Source organism: Pinus tabuliformis, chromosome 1_2 (genome assembly GCF_031772625.1).
Source record: "Pinus tabuliformis cultivar Carrire ecotype Pingquan chromosome 1_2, CPIR1, whole genome shotgun sequence".
Lineage (NCBI taxonomy): Eukaryota > Viridiplantae > Streptophyta > Pinopsida > Pinales > Pinaceae > Pinus > Pinus tabuliformis.
Genome location: NC_142298.1, coordinates 859,800,310 through 859,822,988, shown reverse-complemented (window position 1 = coordinate 859,822,988; position 22,679 = coordinate 859,800,310). Strand labels below are relative to the sequence as shown.

Genomic DNA, 22,679 nt, shown 5'->3' with positions numbered 1-22,679 from the left:
ATAGGAACTGTTAGATCAGCAACATCCAATTCTACACACACACACCCATAGATTGGGAAACTGGTCCCATTATCCCCAGTCGGACCCGCTATACCAAACGGATAAGGAGCTTCCAACCAAGGTCCGGACCGGGTGGGTATCCCCCTTGTTGTCGACCAAATTTTCGAGGCTTCAACATATTTGGCGCTAGAAGGAGGGCCTGAACTATGAATGGCAAGTAAATCTAAATCTGAATACCATTCTGAGAGTAAATCGCCCTCATCATCTCCCCCGACTTCCCCATTACATTTAAATCCAGAGTCAGAAGTCGCTCGAGTATCAACCGCTGTTACACACCCTGATATTTCATAACAATCTACCGTAGAACTTCCTGAAGTCGAATCCCTGATTCACAAACTTCAGTGATTTTCCATTTCTCCTCAGAGGTCTGATAAGTCTCAAGGCAGCGTGACTTCGCAGTACAACCCTGCTCATCCCCTGACCAGGCTAAAGAGTGAAAATTTTGGCGTCCAGCCAACCGAATTACCTCTTCCCACCAGGAAAAGAGCAAGGAAATCACCGCAAGAGTCTAACAATGAGACTATTTCGTCAGCATCGTCCATCTCAACTACTTCACCGCGAAGTCAACCATCCACACCTCCACTCCAGATCATCGTCCATCCGTCCACTAGAACCCCCACAACCCCTCTTCAATCATCTACGATCGTAATATCCTCATCCTCCCAGCCACAGGAATCATCTTCTGCGCTTTCCTCTATTAGCAGTTCAACAATGGCCCAGTCTCCATGGAATAACCCTGGGGTAGTCTTAATGCCTGCACCCTTGAGTCAAATACTGGCCCATCCTGAGAAATGGCTGCCTAAACTCAATCCCGAGGCAGGCATGCTAACAGAAGAGCACATAAACAACTTCATGCTTTCCATTAATCTCAATGGAGTTACTAATGAAGATGTTGTTGTTCGGCTTTTTCCCTATACACTGCAAGGAACAGCCGGGTCATGGTACTTTTCATTACCCTCCGGATCCATCACAAGTTGGGACATCTTCTAGGACCAATTCCTAACCAAGTTTGGTGATGACAGGTCGACGACAACGTTAATCAATGACCTATCCAATCTTAAAGCTGAAGCTAGAGAGCCTATCAAGGATTTCAATTTACAGTTCAACAAAATTTTCAACAAAATTCCTACTGCTTCCCAGCCCAGTGAAGAAGTACGATGTGAATGGTATATCACCGCTCTACCATCAAACATAGCAATCTTCGTGGACAAGGCAAATAAAATAACCTTAGCTGATAACATGAAAGAGGCGATAGCAGTAGAGAAACGAATAATAGCCCTTGAAAAGAGATCCGCGATAGAGGAACGTAAGTCCAAAAAAGTCACCTTCAAGGAAGACTCCAAGAAGAAACAAGCAAAAGATCCTTTTGATTTGGAAGGATTGCAGAAAGTTCTAAATACCATGTCCAATGAGATGGTCGACATAAAAAAGCAAGTAGCAGAAACTTCTTCGAAAAAGCCCTACAGAGCTTTTAAAAGAGGTCCTTCAACGGATGCAAAGCCACCCAATGCCATTTCAAATGCTGAATCCGAGGAAGAGGAAGAGGAAATTGCCACTGAAGGGCAGACCGATGACGAAGAAGTTGTGGAATTACAAGGAATGTGGGATTTCATCCTCCCACAAGAAAAAGATCAAGAAGTATTTCCAGTTAGCACGTGAAGCAAAAATCAGCTTGATCCTCCCCAAACTACCCCTAAGCCGAAGAGCGCAAGCTCTGCAACAAAGGATAAAGTCGCAACAAAGAAAACGACATCTAAAGCGACTCAAACTAGCCCAGTCCAAGCAGATGAAACAACTCCATCTAAAACACTGATAGTGTCGGATGAAATGGAGTACAATATTATTGATGACATGAAGAAGACTAGGGCTAATATCACTATTTACGAACTAAGCAAGTTGAAACATCAACAGAAGATAATGATAAAAGAATTACATGCCGTGCCAGTTGCACCTTTGCCTACCGCTGTACTTTCTCAAGCTTCCCATAACATGGGAAGACCTCCAACTAACGCGATCAATAAGATTGATCTAAATGACATCGCCTTAATTGGAGGAAGATCAAGATCTCACACTCCCCCATTTATCCTTACTTATGAAATCTTCAATAAAAATGTGCACAATTGTTTGGTAGATTCCGGTGCTTCATCGAATATTTTACCTGAATCTATATGTGCCAAGTTAAATGTTCAACCACAGAAATCCGCAGTGCGCATAGTTCAGCTAGATCGATCTCAAGTCGAAGTGATTGGCGAACTAAATCAAGTAACCATAAGATTGTCATCCAACCCGAAGGTATGTCAGGTTATTGACATTCTAGTTGCCGATATCCCAGAATTCTATGGCTTAATTCTTAGCAGGGATTGGTCAGAGAAACTCCATGGATACTTCGCAACCGACTGGTCGCACATGTGGCTGCCCTACAACGGTAAACCGAATCAAATAAAAGTTGAACGAGAGCTACACCAGAAGTACATAGTAACGGAGTTAGAGGGAGAAAATGAACCGGTAGCGTATAACAGCAGCATCATTGGCAATTACTCGGTAGATTCTTTCCTCGGCAATTTCAATGCTCATGCGTCACCCTATTTAGAACACTCTGTTTTGTCCCAAGTCGAAAATTTTTCTCGAACTGATAGTTCGAAATGTATCAATTTTTTAGATAAACCTGTAAATAAATCTTTGTTTTGGAAATTATTTTTTGATGGCTCTAGATCTAACGAAGGAGCAGGAGCAAGATGTGTTCTGATTAGTCCAAAAGGAGATAAAATCATGCTCACATGCAAACTCGAATTCGATTGCACAAACAATACAGCAAAATACAAGGCTTTGGTTCAAGGCCTGTACAAAGCAATCGGGTTAGACGTCAAGTATCTTCAAGTTTTTGGAGACTCTGAATCCCCAGACTCCAAAACGCAAGTGCAAACCTTTTGGCTAACGTAGCTTCTAAGCTTATTCCATCCGAAGATTTTAGTCCAGATAGATTCTCAATAGAATTAATCTTTAGACTATCCATTCCTGACAACATCACAAATTGGAGAGTATTCAATGACGATCCTGATATCGTAAATTTCCTCATGTCTGAAGGATCCTACTCCAATCAAATAATTGACGAAGACCAGCACGATCAACAATTGCAACAAAATAGCACTAATAATGCTATACCTAGGTTGGTGGTCAAGTTATAAGACTTATACGATTTGAAAGATCTGTTTAAGAGGTCTACCAATTCAAAACTCCAAAGTTCAACCTTGAACTACGAATTAGTAAACCTAGGGACCGATGCTAAACCACAAAACATTAATCTAGGCCTCGGCCTAGCCCCTGAAGAGAAATTAGCGTATATTCGCCTTTTGAGACAATATAAAAATGTTTTTGCCTGGAATTATGATGAGTTGAAAACATACGACACTTCCATCATCCAACATACTATTCCCATGATCGATAATGAAAAACCTGTCCAACAAAAGCTGAGAAAGATCCACTCCAATTTAGAAAATCAGATAAAAATTGAGCTCAATAAGTTACTAAAAGCCAGCATAATCTTTCCCATCAGACATTCCAAATGGGTCTCCAATATGGTACCCGTTAGAAAGAAAAACAGAGATATTAGGATTTGCATTGACTTTCGGAACCTTAACAAACCCTGTCAAAAAGACAATTTTCCTCTTCCACCTATGGAGCAGATACTGCAAGCAGTGGCGGGCTCAGAATTAATGTCTTTCTTGGATGGATTTTCAGGATATAATCAAGTGTTGGTACATCCTGATGATCAGTTGAAAACCACATTCAGAACTAAATGGGGCACATACGCATATCGGAAGATGCCATTTGGTTTGATTAATGCTGGTGCCACATTTCAGAGAGCCATGGACATCGCATTCAAAGGTTTAGTCAATAAATCTGTAGTAATTTATTTGGATGATATAACAGTGTACTCGAAGAAGCGAAGCGACCATCTCAAATACCTGAAACAAATCTTTCAACGATGTTTAAGGTATGGAATTTCACTTAACCCAAAGAAATCTTTTTTCGCACTAAGTGAAGGGAAACTTCTAGGATTCATAGTGTCAAAATCTGGTATTCACATTGATCCCGACAGAATCAAAGAAATTTCTGAAATATCCCTACCTCATAACAAAAAAGCCATGCAATCTTTCCTTGGTCAAATCAACTTTGTAAAGAGATTCGTTCCAGATTTTTCACGAATCGTGTCTCCCTTGCAAACCATGATTAAAAAGAATTCAAATTTTAAATGGGGTCAAGATGAACATGAAGCATTCAACCTGATCAAGCAAGCTATTATTAATGCTCCATCTTTAGCGACTCCGAATTTTTCAGAACCTTTTATTTTATACACATTTGCCTCACTTAAGTCATATGTTGCGATTCTAACTCAAGCAAATCAAGAAAAAGCGGAAGCTCTAATTGCATTTTTTAGCTCAAATTTACAGGGTGCTGAACTAAATTATTCAGACGTGGAGAAACAGGCTTATGCTGTTTTGTTTTCAAAGCGGTCAAATACTTCAGACCTTTCTTACTTAAAACCCATACTAAGATCATAGTACCGTTTCCAGCGGTAAGGAATCTTCTAGTACAGAAAGATGTGGGTGAGAAAAGGGCCAATTGGGTTACTGCCTTACAGGAATATGACATCGAGATCAAACCAACAAACATCATAAGAGGTCAAGGCTTCTGCAAAATGCTGGCCGGAGCATCGCAAATTTTTGAAATTCCATCTGAAGAGGTACAAATGTGTGAGGTAAGCCTAAACGATGCAGAATCATTATATGCTGATATCATTTATTATCTTAAGAACGGGTATGCTCCTTCACACCTTGACCATACTAAGAAAAGAGCCCTAAGGTTGAAAGCTAAGCAATATCAGCTCATAAATGATATTCTTTTTAGAAAAAATTATGATTCTATTCTTCTTAGGTGTCTTGAGAAAGCTGAAGCTGAAAAAGTTTTGCAGGAACTCCAAGATGGGCCAGCAGGTGGACACTACGCTGGAGATGCTACTGCACATAAAATCTTACGCGCAGGATATTACTGGCCCACGCAGTTCAAAGACTCGCATAGTTACGTGAGAAGATGTCAAGTCTGCCAAACTACTGCTAGAAGACAAAAGAAGCTGTCCCTCCCACTACAGCCGGTAAACATCGAGCAACCTTTTAGCCAGTGGGGCTTGGACATAATAGGTGAGATCGTTCCTCACTCTTCTAAGCAGCATAGATACATCCTCACGGCAACAGATTATTTTACTAAATGGGTAGAAGCAGTTCCGCTCAAGACAGCTAATTCTGAAAATATCATTGAGTTCATAGATCAATTTATAATCACCAGGTTTGGATTGCCATCCACTTTAATGTTTGATAATGCATCATACTTTTCTGGAAATGCAATGACTGAATTTGCACTTAAAAGAGAATTCAAACTTTCGGCCAATTAGTACCCGCAAGGTAATGGGTTAGCTGAGTCAACAAATAAAAACCTAATCAGGATTATTAAAAGAATAGTTGACCAAAATCAAAAGAATTGGCACAAGGCTTTGATATATGCTTTATGGGCAGATAGGATAACACAAAAAGCTTCTATTGGCACTTCTCCCTTTAATTTAGTTTATGGGAAAGAAGTGGTTCTTCCTACTCACTTAGCCATTCCTTCTTTGTCTTTAGTACAATACATTGATGAAGTACCCGCTTCCTCCTTATAGCTAAGACAAATGGAAATAATTAAATTAGAAGAACAACGAGAACAAGCTAAGAAAACGCATGCTCATCATCAAGCACTAGTAAAATCTTCTTTTGATTCAAACATAATTACCAGAAAAGATTTTCAGATGGGAGATTTAGTTTTAAAATGGGACAAGGCTCATGAAGAAAAGGGCAAACATACAAAATTTCAAAGGATGTGGCTTGGTCCTTTTCAGGTTGTTGAAGTCATAGGTCCATCAACGTTTGTGTTACAGGATTTAGCAGGTAAGAGGGATCCTTTGCCTGTTAATGGACAAATTCTCAAGAAATATTTTCCATAGAAGATTATTCTTCTATTTTTTGTAGAATAGTTTTTCTTTTCATAATAAAACCAGTTGTGAATGGTTACATTAGGTATTTACGAAAAGACACCAATTCTCTTTCAGATTTTGAACTTTTCGCTTGTATAAATAGCAAATCTTTTTGAAAACTGATCTTTATTATTGACAAATACAGTTAAAAACTTTAGCCTAGATATGATACTAGTTTCAACTTCAAAGAATTTGATGAAAGCTACCTTTAGTGAAGAAATTGTTTTATCTCAGTACAATGAAAGGTATCAATAACAAAATAAAGATTCTCTGTAGAACAGCTGTTTCCAAAAACTCTATTATTGTCGTCCAGAGCTATCTTAAGGAAACAATGACTTCCTCCCTGCTAAGGAAATCACAGCCTTCAGAGGAATAATCCAAGGATACACTTTATCTTGAAGAATGAGAGGTCTCATCACGAGCCGACTTATCATGATCATAGATATTATAACTTGCTGACTTTGCCAATACTATCCACCACAACAGGGCAATGACTCAAGATTGTTGCAATCAAAAGACAATGGGTCTCATCACGAGCCAGCTTGTTCAGCAAAGTTATAAATCAAGTGAGTGACTGTGTCATAATTTGGCTACCAAACCAAGACATTGTTCTTTAAGAATAAAAAGAAAATCAAAGCAATAAGTGTGGATATGGATTTTTCTTTGAAAGTTGTAGGTCACCTTAAGTAGGATACAGGATCATTGTTGGGTAACAGGTAACCCTATCGAGGCTATAAACGCCTGCTGGCAGCAGAGGCTCTACCTACGACAAATGAGCATATTTAAAACTGGTTTACAGAGGAGACTTTATTTTATTTTTACAAGACCAAGTAATGGCTGATGTAAACACAAGGACTAGCCTGAGGAAGCAAAGAATTAGAGTAGAAAGTGGTTGAAACAAAATATCATTGACAGTTTAGAGCATAATGTACTCTATCTTTCCATAACAAAGTTTAATTTTCTGAAAAATTTTCTGTTTTGGAAGTTTGAAAAATTCAATAGAAAAACAGAGATAACTGGTTCTTCCAAGTGAATCGCCAATTGTTGTGGCCACCAACAACCCCCCTCCTTATTTTGTATTAGCAATGACACTAAGTAAGTGGGGACCCTTAGTAAAAATTCAAAAATTCAATTAAAACTCATGTATTTTACTCCTTAAGAAAACATCGCATCGCGCAAAGACCGATAGGACATTTCCTTATGAGTAAAAATGATAAACTGCGAAAGTGCGATGCGAATTCCATCGCATTGCATACATTAAGAAACACTCATATTGGAATAACATTAAAAAATCGCCGATGGCCGATATGCGATATCGCATATCGCATAAAAAATACATAACCATTTAACGATTGTAACAATCTGCTATCTTGCGATAACGCGACAGTGCAATCTGCGATCGCGCGATACAACAATCTGCGATAAGCGCGATCGGGCAACCCTGCGATAACACATCTTAATGAAAAATGTGATACTGTGACGATGCGATGCTGCGATGCGAATCGCAGAAACTGTCCATCACAAATTTTCCCTGGCTCAACATTCAAGAAAAACTGTCCATAAACCAAAAATTGGATACATGCTTTAATGAAAATTAATGAATGATACGCCAAGTGTTAATGAAAGACAGTTTTGCGTTTTTCGAAGAGTTAGGTCACGTCAGGTGGCATGTTTTTGTACATCCATAGAGTGTAAAGCCTTATTGTCGATTTTTATTATCATTACTCTCTCCTCATGTGTGAACTGCAGGAACGAAAAACAGAAACAACATGAAGCAATGTGCAGGAAGCAATAAAGGAAAAGGGTAAAGCTCCAAATGCTCAGAAACAGAGAAGAGATGCCCTCATGAATGGATATCGCATGCAACAGAGCCGCAAATTCCAGAGCGCTGCTGAGCTATCCATTGCAGATCTTTTAGTTAGAGCCATGATTGAATGAGTAGTTGAACAATGCTGATATCAACAGGCGATTTAACGCTCAAGGTCAGAAGCTCACGAAAGCAGTATGTTTACAAAATTTTGAAGCTTATACCCGGTGAAGGAAAAGGCGCTAAAGGCGAAAAACGCACCAGAAAGGCCCGGATCAAAGAACGGAGGCAGTTTCCGATGCGCGATTAGCGCTAGGCACTAATCGCGCATCACTGAGAAAATTGCTCAAAAAGCAAAGTCCCTAACTGCTCAGTCACTCGTAAGCCCGGAAAACGCAAGAAAGCAAAGGCAGAAGCAATTCGAGGATTAACCAAGTGGAACTTGGATTATTACTGGGCATACACAGTAAATCCACATAGCCAGAGGATGATTCTCAAGTATATCTTCTATTTTGCTGAAAAGATGGTGCCAGCTCTTACCATTTCTGTTTTCTTAGCTCAACCAAAAGCGGAAGACAGTCAGCTGACTCTACCCAGGCAAATATTGAATGCTCGCAACATTAAGGAGCAAATGCAGAAATAGTTAGATATTAGATTTAATTTTTAGAAATAGTTTTGCTTAGAAAAAGGGCGGTCATTTAAACCGTATCCTGAATCTGTGTAATTAAGTTATTTAGTTAGTAGTATTTAAACCCTTCTCATGCATTTAGAGAAGGGTCCAGAAATTTATCAAAACTTGTCCTCAGAACATGCACTTTTGCACCCTCAGAGGAGGTTTTGGTGAATGAATGGATCAAGATTTGTTGATGTTTGCATTTGATATCTGCTACTGATGTTGCACTTTTGTACTCTTAGTAGATGTTAGAGCAAGGAGAGATAAATCATTGTTGCTTGAAGCTTATGAGTAGGACCAGTCATAAATGGTACTTTTATCTCTTGACCATTTCTAGTTATATGTTAAAGTGATATACAGTTTTTAGTTGCTTATATGTTATTGCATGAATGCTTGAGTTATCATTTGGCACTTTTGTACGGTGGTAGCTATTTATTTATGTTTAATGTATGAATAGCTCATTATGCGATATGTTGTTCACAACTGTTTCGCCTAAACTTTTATGCGAAGTGGTTTATCTTAATTGATTTCCTTTCTTATAATTGCTGAATGATCTTTATTACCAGTTGTTATTTGAAATCTCTTTAGATCGCATAATAGAAGAATCACATCTCGGGTTAGCATAGATTTAGATGTGTTGTTTATTAGATTACAATAGCATAGAATTAGATTAAAGTTTGAATTAGAATAGCTTAGATAGGAACTGTTAGATCAGCAACATCCAATTCTATACACACACACCCATAGATTGGGAAGCTGGTCCCATTATCCCCAGTCGGACCCGCTATACCAAACGGATAAGGAGCTGACAACCAAGGTCCGGATCGGGCGGGTATCCCCCTTATTGTCGACCCGATTTTCGGGGCTTCAATAGGACTGTAAATCTAAAGCTCCTAACAAAGGAAAGGGATCTGATGATGCTCCTTCTACAAAGGTGAAAACCACCTCACATGAAGGTGGGGATGTGTACTTGGCTTCTTCAAGTACACATGTAGATCATGAGGCAGGGTTGATTGACTCAAGTGCATCCTTTCACTTCACTCCCCATAGAGAGTGGTTCTGCGAGTATGAGAAATACGATGGTGGTGATGTCTTCTTAGGGGATGATAGGAAGGCTAGAGTCATTGGTCGCGGAAAAGTAAAGTTGAAGTTGCATGGTGGAAGGGTTAGAACACTTCAGGGTGTTCTGCATATTCCTGCATTGGCTAGAACTCTGATTTCTATAAGAAAGTTGGATGATGTAGATGTAAAAACAGTGTTCGAGAAGGATACTTGCAAGATGGTTCGAGGAGCACTGGTATTGATGCATGGAGTTCAGATTGGAACTCTGTACAAGCTGCAAGGTAGCATTTTTGTTGATGGGTGCAACAGTTCTGTGGTTCCTGAAAGTGGAACAGAAAATCTAATGGTCTCTGGAGAGAAGACCATGCTGTGGCATCAAAGGCTTGGACATATTGGAGAGAAGGGCCTTCGAATACTTCATGGTAAAGGTATGGTAGAAGGTATGAGTAATAGCTCTCTGGATTTTGATTTCTATGAAAATTGTGTATATGGGAAGCAGAATTGGGTGAGTTTCCCCTCTGGTGGTAAGAGGGCAAAACAGATATTAGAGCTTGTGCACAGTGATGTGTTTGGACCTGTGAAGGTTCCATCACTGGGTAAGTCTGTGTACTATGTATCATTTATAGATGACTTCTCAAGGAATACATGGATATATTTCCTTAAGAAGAAATCTGAAGTCTTTGACAGGTTTAAAGAATTTAAGGATTTGGTGGAAAACCAGATAGGGAAGAAAATAAAGGTGTTGAGGTCAGATAACGATGGAGAGTTTGCAGCAAGGAATTTGAAGAATTTTGTAAGAAGTGTGGTATAACATTACAAAAGACTACTCCATACACACCTGAGAAAAATGGAGTTGCAGAAAGAATGAACAAGATGTTGATGGAAAGGGCAAGAAGCATGCTCAATGGTGCCGAGTTAGGATAGGAATTTTGGGCAGAGGCGGTGGAGACAACATGTTACTTGGTCAACAAATCACCTTCATCAACGTTGGAGGATAAGACTCCACAAGAGGTATGGACTGGTAAGAAACCCTCTCTTTCACATCTGAGGGTATTTGGATGTGATGCATATGTACATGTTCTAAAGGAGAAAAGAACCAAGTTGGATAGTAAATCTAAAAAGTGCATGTTTATTAGGTATAAGGATGGTTTAAAGGGTTATAAACTTTGCAACCCAGTAACAAGGAAGGTTGTGTACAACCGAGATGTGGTGTTTAGAGAGGTGAAAAATGTTATTAAACATGAAGTCCCATCAACGGAACCTGAGAAGATAGAGTTTGAGCTAAAGGACGAAAAATCAGACTCTACAGCAGAAGAGGAATCAGAAGATGAAGAGCCACAAACTCTAGTTGTGAGAAGATTAGTTCGAGAAAGAAGACAACTAGAAAGGTATAGTCCATCTGCTTTTTGTTAAAATTTTGCTTTATCTATTAATGATGATGATCCAAGAACTGTGAAGGAAGCAATAGATTCAGAGGATGGAAAACTCTGGAAAGAGACCATGGTTGATGAAATGGCATCTTTGCACAAAAATGAAGCTTGGGATCTGGTGGAGTTGTGTGCTAGAAGGAAACTCATTAGCAGCAAATGGGTGTTCAAGAAGAAGACAAATGCAAAAGGAAAGGTGGAGAAATACAAAGCTCGGTTGGTAGCAAAAGGTTATTCCCTGGTGTCGGGAATTGATTTTGGTGATATTTTTTCTCTCGTTGCCAAGGTAGCTTCTATTAGATTACTTTTATCTGTTGTTGTTGCTTTTGATTTTGAGGTAGAACAGATGGATGTGAAGATAACATTTCTTCACGGGGATCTGGAAGAGGAGATCTACATGAAGCAACCTGAAGGCTTTGCAGTGAAGGGTAAGAAAGAACTGATATGCAAGTTAAAGAAGTCTCTGTATGGGTTAAAACAGTCACCAAGGATGTGGTATTAGAAATTTGATACTTTTATATGAGGACTTTGCTTCACTAGAAGCAAGGCTAGTCACTATGTGTATTTTAAATTAATTGGTGACCGTGTTATTTATCTGGTCTTGTATGTGGATGGTATGTTGCTGGTTGGAAATGACAAAGAAATTATCCAGGATTTGAAGACCCAATTGTCCTCCAAATTTGACATGAAAGATCTTGGTGCTGCAAACTATATTTTGGGCATGGAAATTAAAAGAGATCAGGCAAAGAGGAAGCTCTGGTTAAACTAGAGGAAGTATATCGAGACAATATTGCAAAGGTTTAATATGCAAGATAGTAAATCAGTGAAGTTTCTTATTCCCATAGGTGTAAAGTCATCTGCTGAACAGTGTCCCAAGACACAAGAAGAGGAAGAGGATATGTCTCGTGTTCCATATGCAAGTGCAGTCGGTAGCCTGATGTATGCGATGGTTTGTACTAGACCATACATTGCACATGCAGTGGGAGTATTGAGCAGGTTTATGTCAAAACCAGGGAAGGAGCATTGGACAACAGTGAAGCGGGTTTTCAGGTATTTGTGTGGCACTAGTGATTATGGTTTGTGCTACCAAGGAAGACCAGGATTGGATAGAGTTTTGGATATCCGTGGCTTTGTTGATGCGGACTGGGATGGAGATATGGATTAGAGAAGATCTACAAGTGGGTATGTGTTTAATCTATTTGAAGGTGCATTCAGTTGGATGAGTAAGAAACAATCTGTAGTGGAACTATCAACTACATAGGCAAAATACATGGTAGCCACTCATGCAAGCAAGGAAGCAGTTTGGTTGCAGAGATTGTGTTCAAGTATGGGGTTAGTACAAGGAGCTATAAGGATAGACTGTGATAGCCAAAGTGCAATTTTCTTGGCAAAGAACCCTGCTTACCATTCAAAGACAAAGCAGATTGAAGTTCAGTATCACTTTGTGAGGGATATGATAGAAGACAAAAAGGCGTTGCTGGTAAAGGTGGACACTTTGAAGAATACTGTAGATGCATTGACAAAATCTTTGAGCTCTGAGAAGTTCTCTTAGTGTAGAGAAACAATGGGCATTTCAGGGCTAGATAAATGACTAAGCTCTCATGTGGCCCCATGTGGAAAGAAAACAACAAGTGGGAGAATGTTGGGTTGTGTTATATTCTTTCCACAACTAGCCTACGTAGTTAACCGGGGGGTTAGAGGCGGGGGGGAGCACCTCCTTCGTTGTGCAGTGGGGGGGGTCATAGGGGGTTTGAGGGGGTGGGTAGCCCCCCGAGGAAATTTTTTTTGGACCCTATATTAGATTGGGCAGACCTACCTATGGTTTTGTGCATGGTTTTCACACATGGTTTTGGACGCGATGGTTTTCGGTCCATGGCATTGGATGCTTCGACATGTATAAATATGTATTGTACCATTGAAAGGAACATAATGAAAAATAATGCTGGTAGTCCCGGTTTTGGGATCCAGGGAAAATCTCTGTGTATATGTGTTTCATGTGTTATGCTATTGCATTGTTTATTTTCTGTGTTTTAGAATTCGTATGCAGGTAATTCTTGTACGGGGTTAAAACCTACACAACAACTACTTTAGAAAGTGTTTTTGAATGAAAACAGATAGGCTTTCCGTTTTGCAATAACGTTGCACCCATTACATACCCACTAGCATCAGTTTCTATTTCAAATGGCTGTTGAAGGTCTGGTAAAGCCAAGATGGAGCTGTAACAATTTTGTGCTTTAAAGTATCAAATGTTTTTTTTGTGTTTTCCTCCCCACTGGAAGGAGGCTTTAGAACTTGTTTTTTTTTTTACAAGATCGTCTACTCATATATTATAAAACTGCGCTGTGCAAAAGCTGTTACATCAGATTCAAAAAGAGGAAGAAGAGATGAAGTCCAAAACCGGGACGCAGCCCTTGACTTCTGAGAGTTTAACTTGAGGAGAATATGTTGAAATAGATATCTACTATACTGTCTGACAAACAAGCCAGCTATAAGACTTACTTTGCTATTCATTAGATTAACACCAGAATTGGTTTACTGTGTCTTCCATCTGATCATCCCTCTGCTGGTCCTTTTGGCTTGCCTTTGTAGAGGCCTCTGCCTGCATGCTCTCCGTGAGGTTCTTGATATGATTGATGGCCTCCTCCAAATGCTGGCACTTTTCCTTAAGGTCCTCGATTTCCTTCTTTTGTTTTATAAGCTTTTTTCGCTTGGAGCGACTGTCGGCTTGAAAATCGTCTTTGAGGTCGTTATGGTGCTTTACAAACCGGGCAATCAAAAAACAGTGTTCTTTGCAAAGGGTGCAGGTGTCATTTCCTAGCACCCTGTCCAGTGGGTTCCCCTGTGGCTCTGCTCCCTCCTGGGCCGCTGGCTGCTGTCTATTCTCTGCCATGACTGAGAAGAAACGGGTTAGCGAACAAAGAGTTGAATAATGACTTGGATTATACCTGAGAACTGCGTGGATGGCCTGCTGATCAAGGTGGCTCTGCTTTTTGCCTTGCTTGTTGCTGAAGAGGAGATCAAAGGGAAGGAACCACAGTGTTCTGTGAACGCACTGTTTGCTTTCGCTGTGGTGAACTGCGCTGCCACGCTCAGGACGCCCAACTCTACCTATCTGATACTGGAAAGGCAATGAGTTTCTGAGGAAATCGGGGAAGGGGGAGGGGATATAAAGGGGAGGGGGGGACCATTCATGATGAGATAGCGGGATATTTTTTCCTACGGGAACTGGGAGCGGATCCTGCTTCAGATTCGAAGTGCACTCTCCAGATAGGCGGAAGTGATGTTTACCTAAAAAGTCAGAGGGGAGATCACGAGAGGATTGAGTATGCATTGCTCTGGGATCGAAAGGAGAGAAGAAAGACGACGGTGTGTAGGAGAAAGGGAAATCGAGGGATGAGAGGCCGATGAAGTGATTGCTGATATGACAAAATCCGGAGAGGTTGTTCTGATGTGCGGTCTGACAGTTTGATTTCTTATGGTATCGCCCTTTCATATATTCTTTCGTTCTCACGGACCTGACCTTGCTGCCTGTTGACTGCCTTACTGGCTAAGGAGTCCGCCTCTGCGTTGTTTTCTCTTAGCACGTGCCTAAAGGTTACTTCACCCATACTTCTAATGTTATCTGTAATCCTCGTCCTTATGTTGTTGAGGCCTGCTTTGCTGAATTCTTTGTCTGTGCTCATGGCTGAGATGATGATGGCCGAATCCCCAATAATGATGGCATTCCTTAGTCCCAATCTGGATAGAATTGCGGTGCCTAGAAGTAAGTTGTAGGCTTCGGCTGCGTTGTTCGAGGCCTTTCCAAGTCCCCATTCATAGCTGCAGATGGAAATCCCCTTATGGTCTTTAATTATGCCGCCTGCTCCTGCTTCTCCGGGATTGTTCTTTGATGCACCATCAAAGAAAAGAAGGGGGCGATTTTGATTGGAAATCCATTGACTTATCTCTTCTTTAGTTCCCCTGAGTTTCCAGTTGGGATGCTTCTGATGTGCTTTGCTCTGGGGGGGAGGACTCCGAGAGTGGCTGATGTTGAAGTTACTGTACCAATCCCTTTCTTCTTGTGCCCATCTCGTCTGATCTGGGGGAGCAATGAAGTTTGCGCTGACAGCTTCAGAAATGTTAGCAATTGTTTTTGCTATGACATTGTCTAATTTAGGCGTTTTGTTATTAAAAACGTGATTGTTCCTGGCTAGCCAGAGGTTCCAGCAAAGGGTAGCAGGAATGCACTTCCACACCCTAATTAGATTATTCTTGCCTTTTCTAGAATGAGGGAAATCTTTCTTCCAGTTCTTCTGTAGATTGTGCATCTGGTCGTGGGTTCCTCGAATAACCAATGGGCTTGTTAACTGTTTCCAACAACTTTTAGCGAAGGGACAAAGTAGGAAGGAGTGCTGAATAGACTCCTCCTCTGCTCGGCAGAAACAACAGATCGATGGGCCTTGGATTCCTCTCTTTCTCAGATTCTCAGCTATGAGAATTTTCCCTTTTAAAAGGGTCCAATTGAAGTGTTTTACCTTTGGAAGGCATTCTGACTTCCAAGCAGCTGTGTGAAGGTTCCAATTTGCTACAGGAGTTGTATTTTGTAAAGATTTATATCCTTCTTTTACTGAGAAGGACCCTCCACCAGTGTCCCAGATGTATCTGTCCTCGTTCTCCTTGTTGATTGGTGCTGATCCGGATAGTGAAAGCTTCAGTGTGCGCCATAGTTCTTTGAGGTTCAGAGGGAGATGCAGATATTTCCAAGCCAGCCATCTATTTTGGTTCCAAAGAGATATATCGTACAGGGTGATTATCTTTCGTTCCTCCATCCAATCTTGCAGGGGCCTGAGCTCTTGGAGAAGGTTTCTTGGGTTGGAGTTAATTATTCTATCAGACCATATCTTGGTGTTCTTTCCGTTGCCTGGGATTTTGGAGACATTTTCTCTGAAGTGTGCCAAAACTTTCTTGATAAGACGCCACATCGGAATGCAAGACCTATCTGCTATTGGTTCATTGAGGATGTTGGAATTTGGACCTTTGAGATATTTTATTTTTATTGTCTCCACCCACCACGAACCATTTCCTGTGAGAATACTCCAGACCAGTTTGAGCCCCAGCGCCTGGTTGGAAAGGCTTGGTATTTTTATGGAGAGACCTCCTTTTTCATAAGGAAGAGTGACTTGATCCCAGTTGACGAGGCTGAATTTCTTTGTGTCCTGTTTACCTCCCTGCCAGAGAAAACTTCTCATCATGAGTTCCATATGTTTGTGGATACTAGCAGGAGCCATAATTACCACATATTGGTAAATTGGGAGGCCTGAGAGGACAGCCTTTATAAGGATGGTTCTGCCAGCGAGGTTTAGCCAAGAGGCGCCCCAGCTCTGGAGTAGGCCTCTCATCTTTTCAATATGTTTTGTCCAGACCTCTGCTTTGATGTGTTCCTTTGCCAGAGGCAGACCCAAATAAGGAAATGAGCTCCAATTTTTTTGTAGTGGAATGTCCAGAATTTGTGCTATTCTTTGCTGTGTCAGATAGGGCACATTCCAAGTGTACAGTTTACATTTCCTGTTGTTCAGTTTGCCTCCGGAGGCTTGGAGGAATGCATCCAAAACTCTTTTGAACCTCCTAGCCATCAGGCTGGAGGCTCCCCCAATTAATAAAGTGTCATCCGCGAATAACGAATGATTTATCTCCTTTATTCGTCTTTCAATGCGTATGCCTGTGATTTCTTTTTTGTTACGAAGATTTTCTAGATGGACACTGAGAGTCTCCGCCATAATAATGTAAAGGAAAGGAGAGAGGGGGCAGCCTTGCCTTAGCCCCCTGGAACTTCTGAAAGATTTGCTGGGCCGACCATTGATCAGTGGGGCAGTCCAAGGATTGGAGATACACCCGCTGATGATGCTAACAAAGTTGGAGGAGAAACCGAATTTTTTTAGGACTGCACTTAAGAAGGAGTGGTCCACTCGGTCAAATGCGTTGGCCATGTCCAGTTTGATGATCATTCCACGTTCTCCTCTGTTGTGGCTGCTATGGATGGCTTCCTGGATTAAAATAACATTGTCTGTGATCTGCCTCTTTGGGACAAAGCCGCCCTGATTCTCTGAAATTAGAAGAGGAAGGAATTTCTTTAATCTGTTGGCAATTATTTTTGTTATGATCTTGTATGAGACATTGCAGAGCGAAATGGGCCGGAACCTATCAAAAGATTTGGGGTTTGCTTCCTTGGGGATCAAAGCTATGTGTGAAGACTTTGTGTTGGCCCCCAACTTGTGATTTCTAAATGCATTTTTTACCATTCTCACAAAATCCTTCTTTATAGTATCCCAATGTTGCCTATAGAATGCAACGGTAAATCCGTCCGGCCCCGGGGCCTTGTCTTGCTGCATGCTGAAGGTGGCTTCTTTGATTTCTTCTGCTGTAGGGTCTTGCTCCAACTGGTTATTGTGGTCCTCTGTTATTTTTCTCTCTATTACACTTAGAAATGCATCGCTGTCATATTGTTGGAGATCTGCCGAAAGAAGTGCCTTGAAGTGATTAAATGCTGCGTTTTTTATGTCTTCTTGTTCCTTCAACTCTCTCCCTTCCACTTCGATCTTGTCTATCTGATTGCTCGCTCTTCTGATTTTGACATTATTGTGAAAGAAAGAAGTGTTTTTATCCCCAGCTTTCAACCATAAGCAACGGGATTTCATTCTTTGCTCCTCTTCCTCCACTCGGTTTTGCCGATATAGCTCTTTGTACATATTTTTTTCCTTCTCTAAGTCATCTGCTGTGTATTGTATCTGTTCTTTTTCTTTGTGCCAGCTTTCCATCTCTGTTAACAGCTCTGTTTTCTTTTTCCTTTCAGAGGTTGCCTTATCCCTTGCCCATTGCTTTATAACTGTCCTAAGTTGTTTTAGCTTTGTTTCCCATACGAAATGTGGCGAGCCTAATACTTCATTTGCCCACTGTTTTCGTACAAGGGTGCGAAAATCTTCATGGGAGTCCCAGGCTTTGTTATATTTGAAAGGAAGAGGACCTAAGTTTATTCCTTTGTCCAAGGTGAGTACCACGGCCTTATGGTCCGATGCTGTGCCGTGAATTATATGACTCCTGATTGCTTGGAAATTGCCTGCTACACCTTCCTGAATTAGGAACCTGTCCAACCTCTCTTTTATGTTGTGTGATCCTGTTCTCTTATTGGTCCATGTGTATTTGCCATTCGATAGAGGGGTGTCGATCATGTTGAAGAGCTGAATGATGGCTTCTAGCTTGTCTCTCGATGGATCTGCATGGTAGTTCCCACCATATTTTTCTTCCACCTGCCTAATTAGATTCAAATGTCCCCCAAGAATTATCCAGCTGCTGTGGATAGTGATGAGATCCGCTTCTATAGAGTTCCAACAACTGGCTTTGTCTATGTAATGATTAGGTGCATATATATTATAAATGTAATACACTTCTTGGGTGCTTTTATTCTTTAGGTCTGTTCTGATCCACCAATTGCATAGCTGGGAGTTGATGATTTCCCACTTATTTTTGTTCCATAGTGTTCCTATACCTCCTGAGGCCCCATCTGAACCTTTTGATATGCCTGTGTAGTTTTTGAATCTTTGGATTTGAAGTAGAAAGTCCTGCTCGGTGGTTTTGGTCTCCTGGATTAGGAGAATGTCTGGTTGTTCCTGATTTATAAGGTCCTTGATTGCTTTCAGCTTTAAGGAAGAGCCGATCCCCCTACAGTTCCAAGAGACCAAGTTCATTATTTACCAGTTGTGGGGTGGGATCCTGATTTCTCCTTGGCCTTTTCGCCACTTCCTTTTAGCTTGCCTAAGAATGAATCCATGGGTTGTTGAGTACCGGTTGCCATCTCCTTAGCTGCTGTTTCGTCCCTTAGCTCTTTATTCGTTTTTCGACCAACTTTTCTCGGGGGATCGGATGGCTGGTTGGCTTCTTTTGCTTTGTTTCTAGTGAGGATTCTTTCGATGGTAGGAGGGGGGGAGGGAGGAGGGTTGGAACACGGAGAGGCTGGGCGTGGGGATTGAGGAGGGGAGGGCGGAACTTCAGCTGTTAGGGATTCGAAGGGGTTGGAGGAGGAGGGGAAAGCTGAGGAGGGAGGGGGAGGAGGGGGAGGTTGACTTGTTGCCGGAGGGGCTGTGGAGCTAGTGCCCGGGTTAGAGGAGGACTTTTTCCTTTTAACTTGTTCCCATGGTCCTTCAGCATTTTCCTCATTATGTTCTACTTCATTTACTTTTAACTTGCTACATCTATTGGCAAAGTGACCGTACTCGTGACATACCTTGCATTTGAAGGGCAGCTGTTCGTAATCCAGCTGCTGAATGTGCATCCATTGATCCACCTTTAACTTAATGGCTTCTGGCAGTCCTTTCCCGAGATCAACTTCGACGCAGATCCTTGCGCATGCATGCATATTCTCCCTTGGTTCCGATCTGTCTATATATTTTCCAACTGCATTGCCGATCGCTTTGACCGATTCATCCCCCCAGCAGTGCAGGGGCAAATGGGGGAGGCGCACCCAAACAGGGACCGCGTTGGGAATGTCCATTTCCGGATCGAAGTCCGGGGTCCATCTCTTCAGATAAAGACCTCTTGTGTCCATGAAGTAAGGTCCATTACGGAAGATGAGGTGCTTGTCTTCTTTGGTCTCGAACAGGAAGGTGAAGAATCCTCGCCCGCAGAATCTGATGGCGATCTTTCCTTGGATCATTGTGCTCCAGTTGCGCTCCACCCATTTTTGGACAGTTCTTGGGGATGGCCAGAGTCCAGTGAACTGTCCAACAAGACCTCTTTCTGATAAAGCTATTGTCGATTTCCTTGGGAGGGATGGGGGTAGGTTCACCTCAGGTATCTCATCCAGCTTTTTTATAAACTTTGATAATGAGGGGCGAGGTCTGGCATCTGATGGCTCTGACAGAAGGGAGGCAAAGATTTCCTCCGGGTTCCCTGAAGCTGGAGGAGGGGAAGCGGATCCTGCCATTGCAGGCCCGCTGAGAACAGCAGGAGGGACAAACCGTCAAGCGGCCGGTTCCCCGAAGGTGGGGTCCGCGCTAAACGACGAGAACAAGGGTGCAGCAGAGGCCCGACCAGGCAGAGCCTGGGGGCGAGGGCAGAGGCGCGGGGTTCGATCGGTCAGAGCTCCATCGCAGCGTCGCAGTCCATCGCAGCAAGATGCCTCTGAACTCCTTTCACTGAGGCTTTAGAACTTGTTAAAGCATGAAGTGGTGATGCAATAAAAGAGAAATGAGAAATAAACTTCCTCCAATATTAAACTGCACCCAAGAAATTTCTAACTCCCATCACATTTTGAGGTCTTAGCCACTTCATAATTACATCAATTTTAGTTGGATCTATTTTTAGTTGACCTCCTCCAATTATGTAAACAAGATATACTAAGGAAGTTTTTCCAAATTCACACTTAGAAAGTTTGAGAAACATTTTCTCTCTTTGCAACATATCAAAAACTTGTTTAACATGCTTTACGTGTTCTTCCCAACTTGAACTGAAAATAAGAATATCATCCAGATAGACTATTATAAACTTATCAAGGAAAGGACGAAAAACATCATTCATCACTCTCATAAAAGTTGTTGGAGCATTTCATAACCCAAACGGCATAACCAACCATTAAAAAAGCCCTTGTCTAGTCTTAAATGCAGTTTTCCATATATCATTCTCTGCAATACGAATACGATGATAACCACTTCTTAAATCCAGTTTTGTAAAGTAAACAACATTCTTTAACTGATACCTATTATTAATGGTTATTTTATTTAAGGATCTAAAATCAACACACATTCTCCAAGTTTCATCTTTCTTTGGGACTAATATGATCAATGATCCACATGGAGAAGAACTAGGTCAAATGAAGCCTTTATGAACCAATTCCTAAATTTGTTTCTTAATTTCTTCATTCTCTATGACTGACATATGATACATGCCAATATTCAGAAGAGGGGCATTAGATTGTAATTGAATCTCATGTTGTATTTCTCATTTTAGAGGTAAACATTTTGGTTCTTTAAACAATTTCTTATAAGAATCTTCTATTTCAACCAATTTATCCTCAAAATGAGAATCACATCCTTGAAAAGCATCATACTTATCTTTAGGTTGTTCTTTAACAATCACGATAATATACATTTTACTTGAATTTATGAATATTTTCATCTGACTAACATTGATTAAATCAAAGTTTTTCTTGATTCTGTGTGCCCTGACAATGTGTTCAATTCCATATTTAAAGAGATGATACTTATTATCCTTTCTATGAAGTATAGCATGTCGATCATAAACATACAGACTACCCAACACAACTCCACATATCTCCAAAGGAATCACTTCTAGCTCAACTTCATCAACACAATTAGCTGTAATTGCAAACCTTAATCGACACTATTTTGTGACTTGCATCTGAGTATTTTCTTTCAACCATCCTAAAGGGTGTGGTTTTGGATTATTTTTAGTTTCTAATCCGAATTTCCTTACTATTTCCTCAGAAATTAGATTTGCTTTTGATCCACTATCGAATAATGTGTCTATCTTAGTGGGCTTGGATATGATCCTTATGTGAAACAATTCAACTCTCTTCTTTTCTTCAATCACATTACTAGATTTTTAAGAAGATGCAGAACAAGTAGAACTAGATCTAGATTTAGAAGGAATACCTGTTAGGCTCATAGCGGTAATCTTCTTTTCATCACCGGAGTCAGATCCCAAATCTTGTTGGACTACATCATTGGCTTTCATTTCATCCTTCTTCTTAAGGAACTTCCTAGGCTTAAGTTCTGGATGAAGATTCCAACATTTGGAGTCATCATGTCCAACTCTCTGACAACGAGTACAAGTAGGCCTTTCTCCTTCTTTCTTAGCCATTGATGATTTCTTCCCTTTCAACTTATTCTTCCCCTTGCCTTCTTTGGAATCTTTGTTCTTTGAATGCTTGCATGGTTTCTTTGAAAAGTTTGACTGAAAAGGCTTGCCACCTGATTCAATATGAATGGCTTGTACACACACTTCATCAAAGTTAATTGTATTAAACATAAGCAATGTATGTCGCAAATAAGAATGCAAACTTCCAATATACTTTAACAAAGTTTTCTGTATGTCTAATGCAACATTAAGTGCTAATGAATTTTTCTTGAATTCCTGTGTAAACTCTTGCACATTTTGTGCTTTACCTTGCCTTAAATGTTGCCAATCCATTACAACCTATTGCATATATCATAAATGATAGAATTGCTTTTTAAGAGCTTTAACAAACTTAGACCATGAAGAGATAATTTTACCTTTTTGCTTCAAATTTGATTGCATTTTACTTTCCCACCAAATCAAAGTTGTTCCCCCCATTCTAAGTGTAGCTAATTGAATTTTTGCAGATTCATCAACAATATTCTCAATTCTACAATACACCTCAAGTTGCTTTATCCAGGTATCTAACTTTTAAGGATTAATTTCACCATCATATATTGGCAACTCAAACTTAACATCAAGCTTCAATAAAGGAGATTTATTTGGTTTCTTTTGTGAGTTTGAATTTGAACTTGAATGATAAGAGAATAAAGAAGAAAAAAGATGGAGGAGAAGGAGATTCGTTAACATCAACTTTTT

The 22,679-nt window shown here is 40.7% G+C and overlaps 1 protein-coding gene across 1 annotated transcript; it reads right to left on the bottom strand.

Moving 5' to 3' along the window:
- Positions 1-14,566: 14,566 nt before the first annotated feature.
- LOC149208636 (uncharacterized) lies at positions 14,567-19,617 on the bottom strand. The gene is made up of 3 exons (XM_089398397.1): positions 19,351-19,617; positions 18,616-18,788; positions 14,567-18,380 (listed from the first exon to the last, which is right to left on the bottom strand). The coding sequence occupies exons 1-3, from the start codon at positions 19,615-19,617 to the stop codon at positions 14,567-14,569; spliced, it is 4,254 nt and encodes a 1,417-aa protein (XP_089254523.1).
- Positions 19,618-22,679: the final 3,062 nt, after the last annotated feature.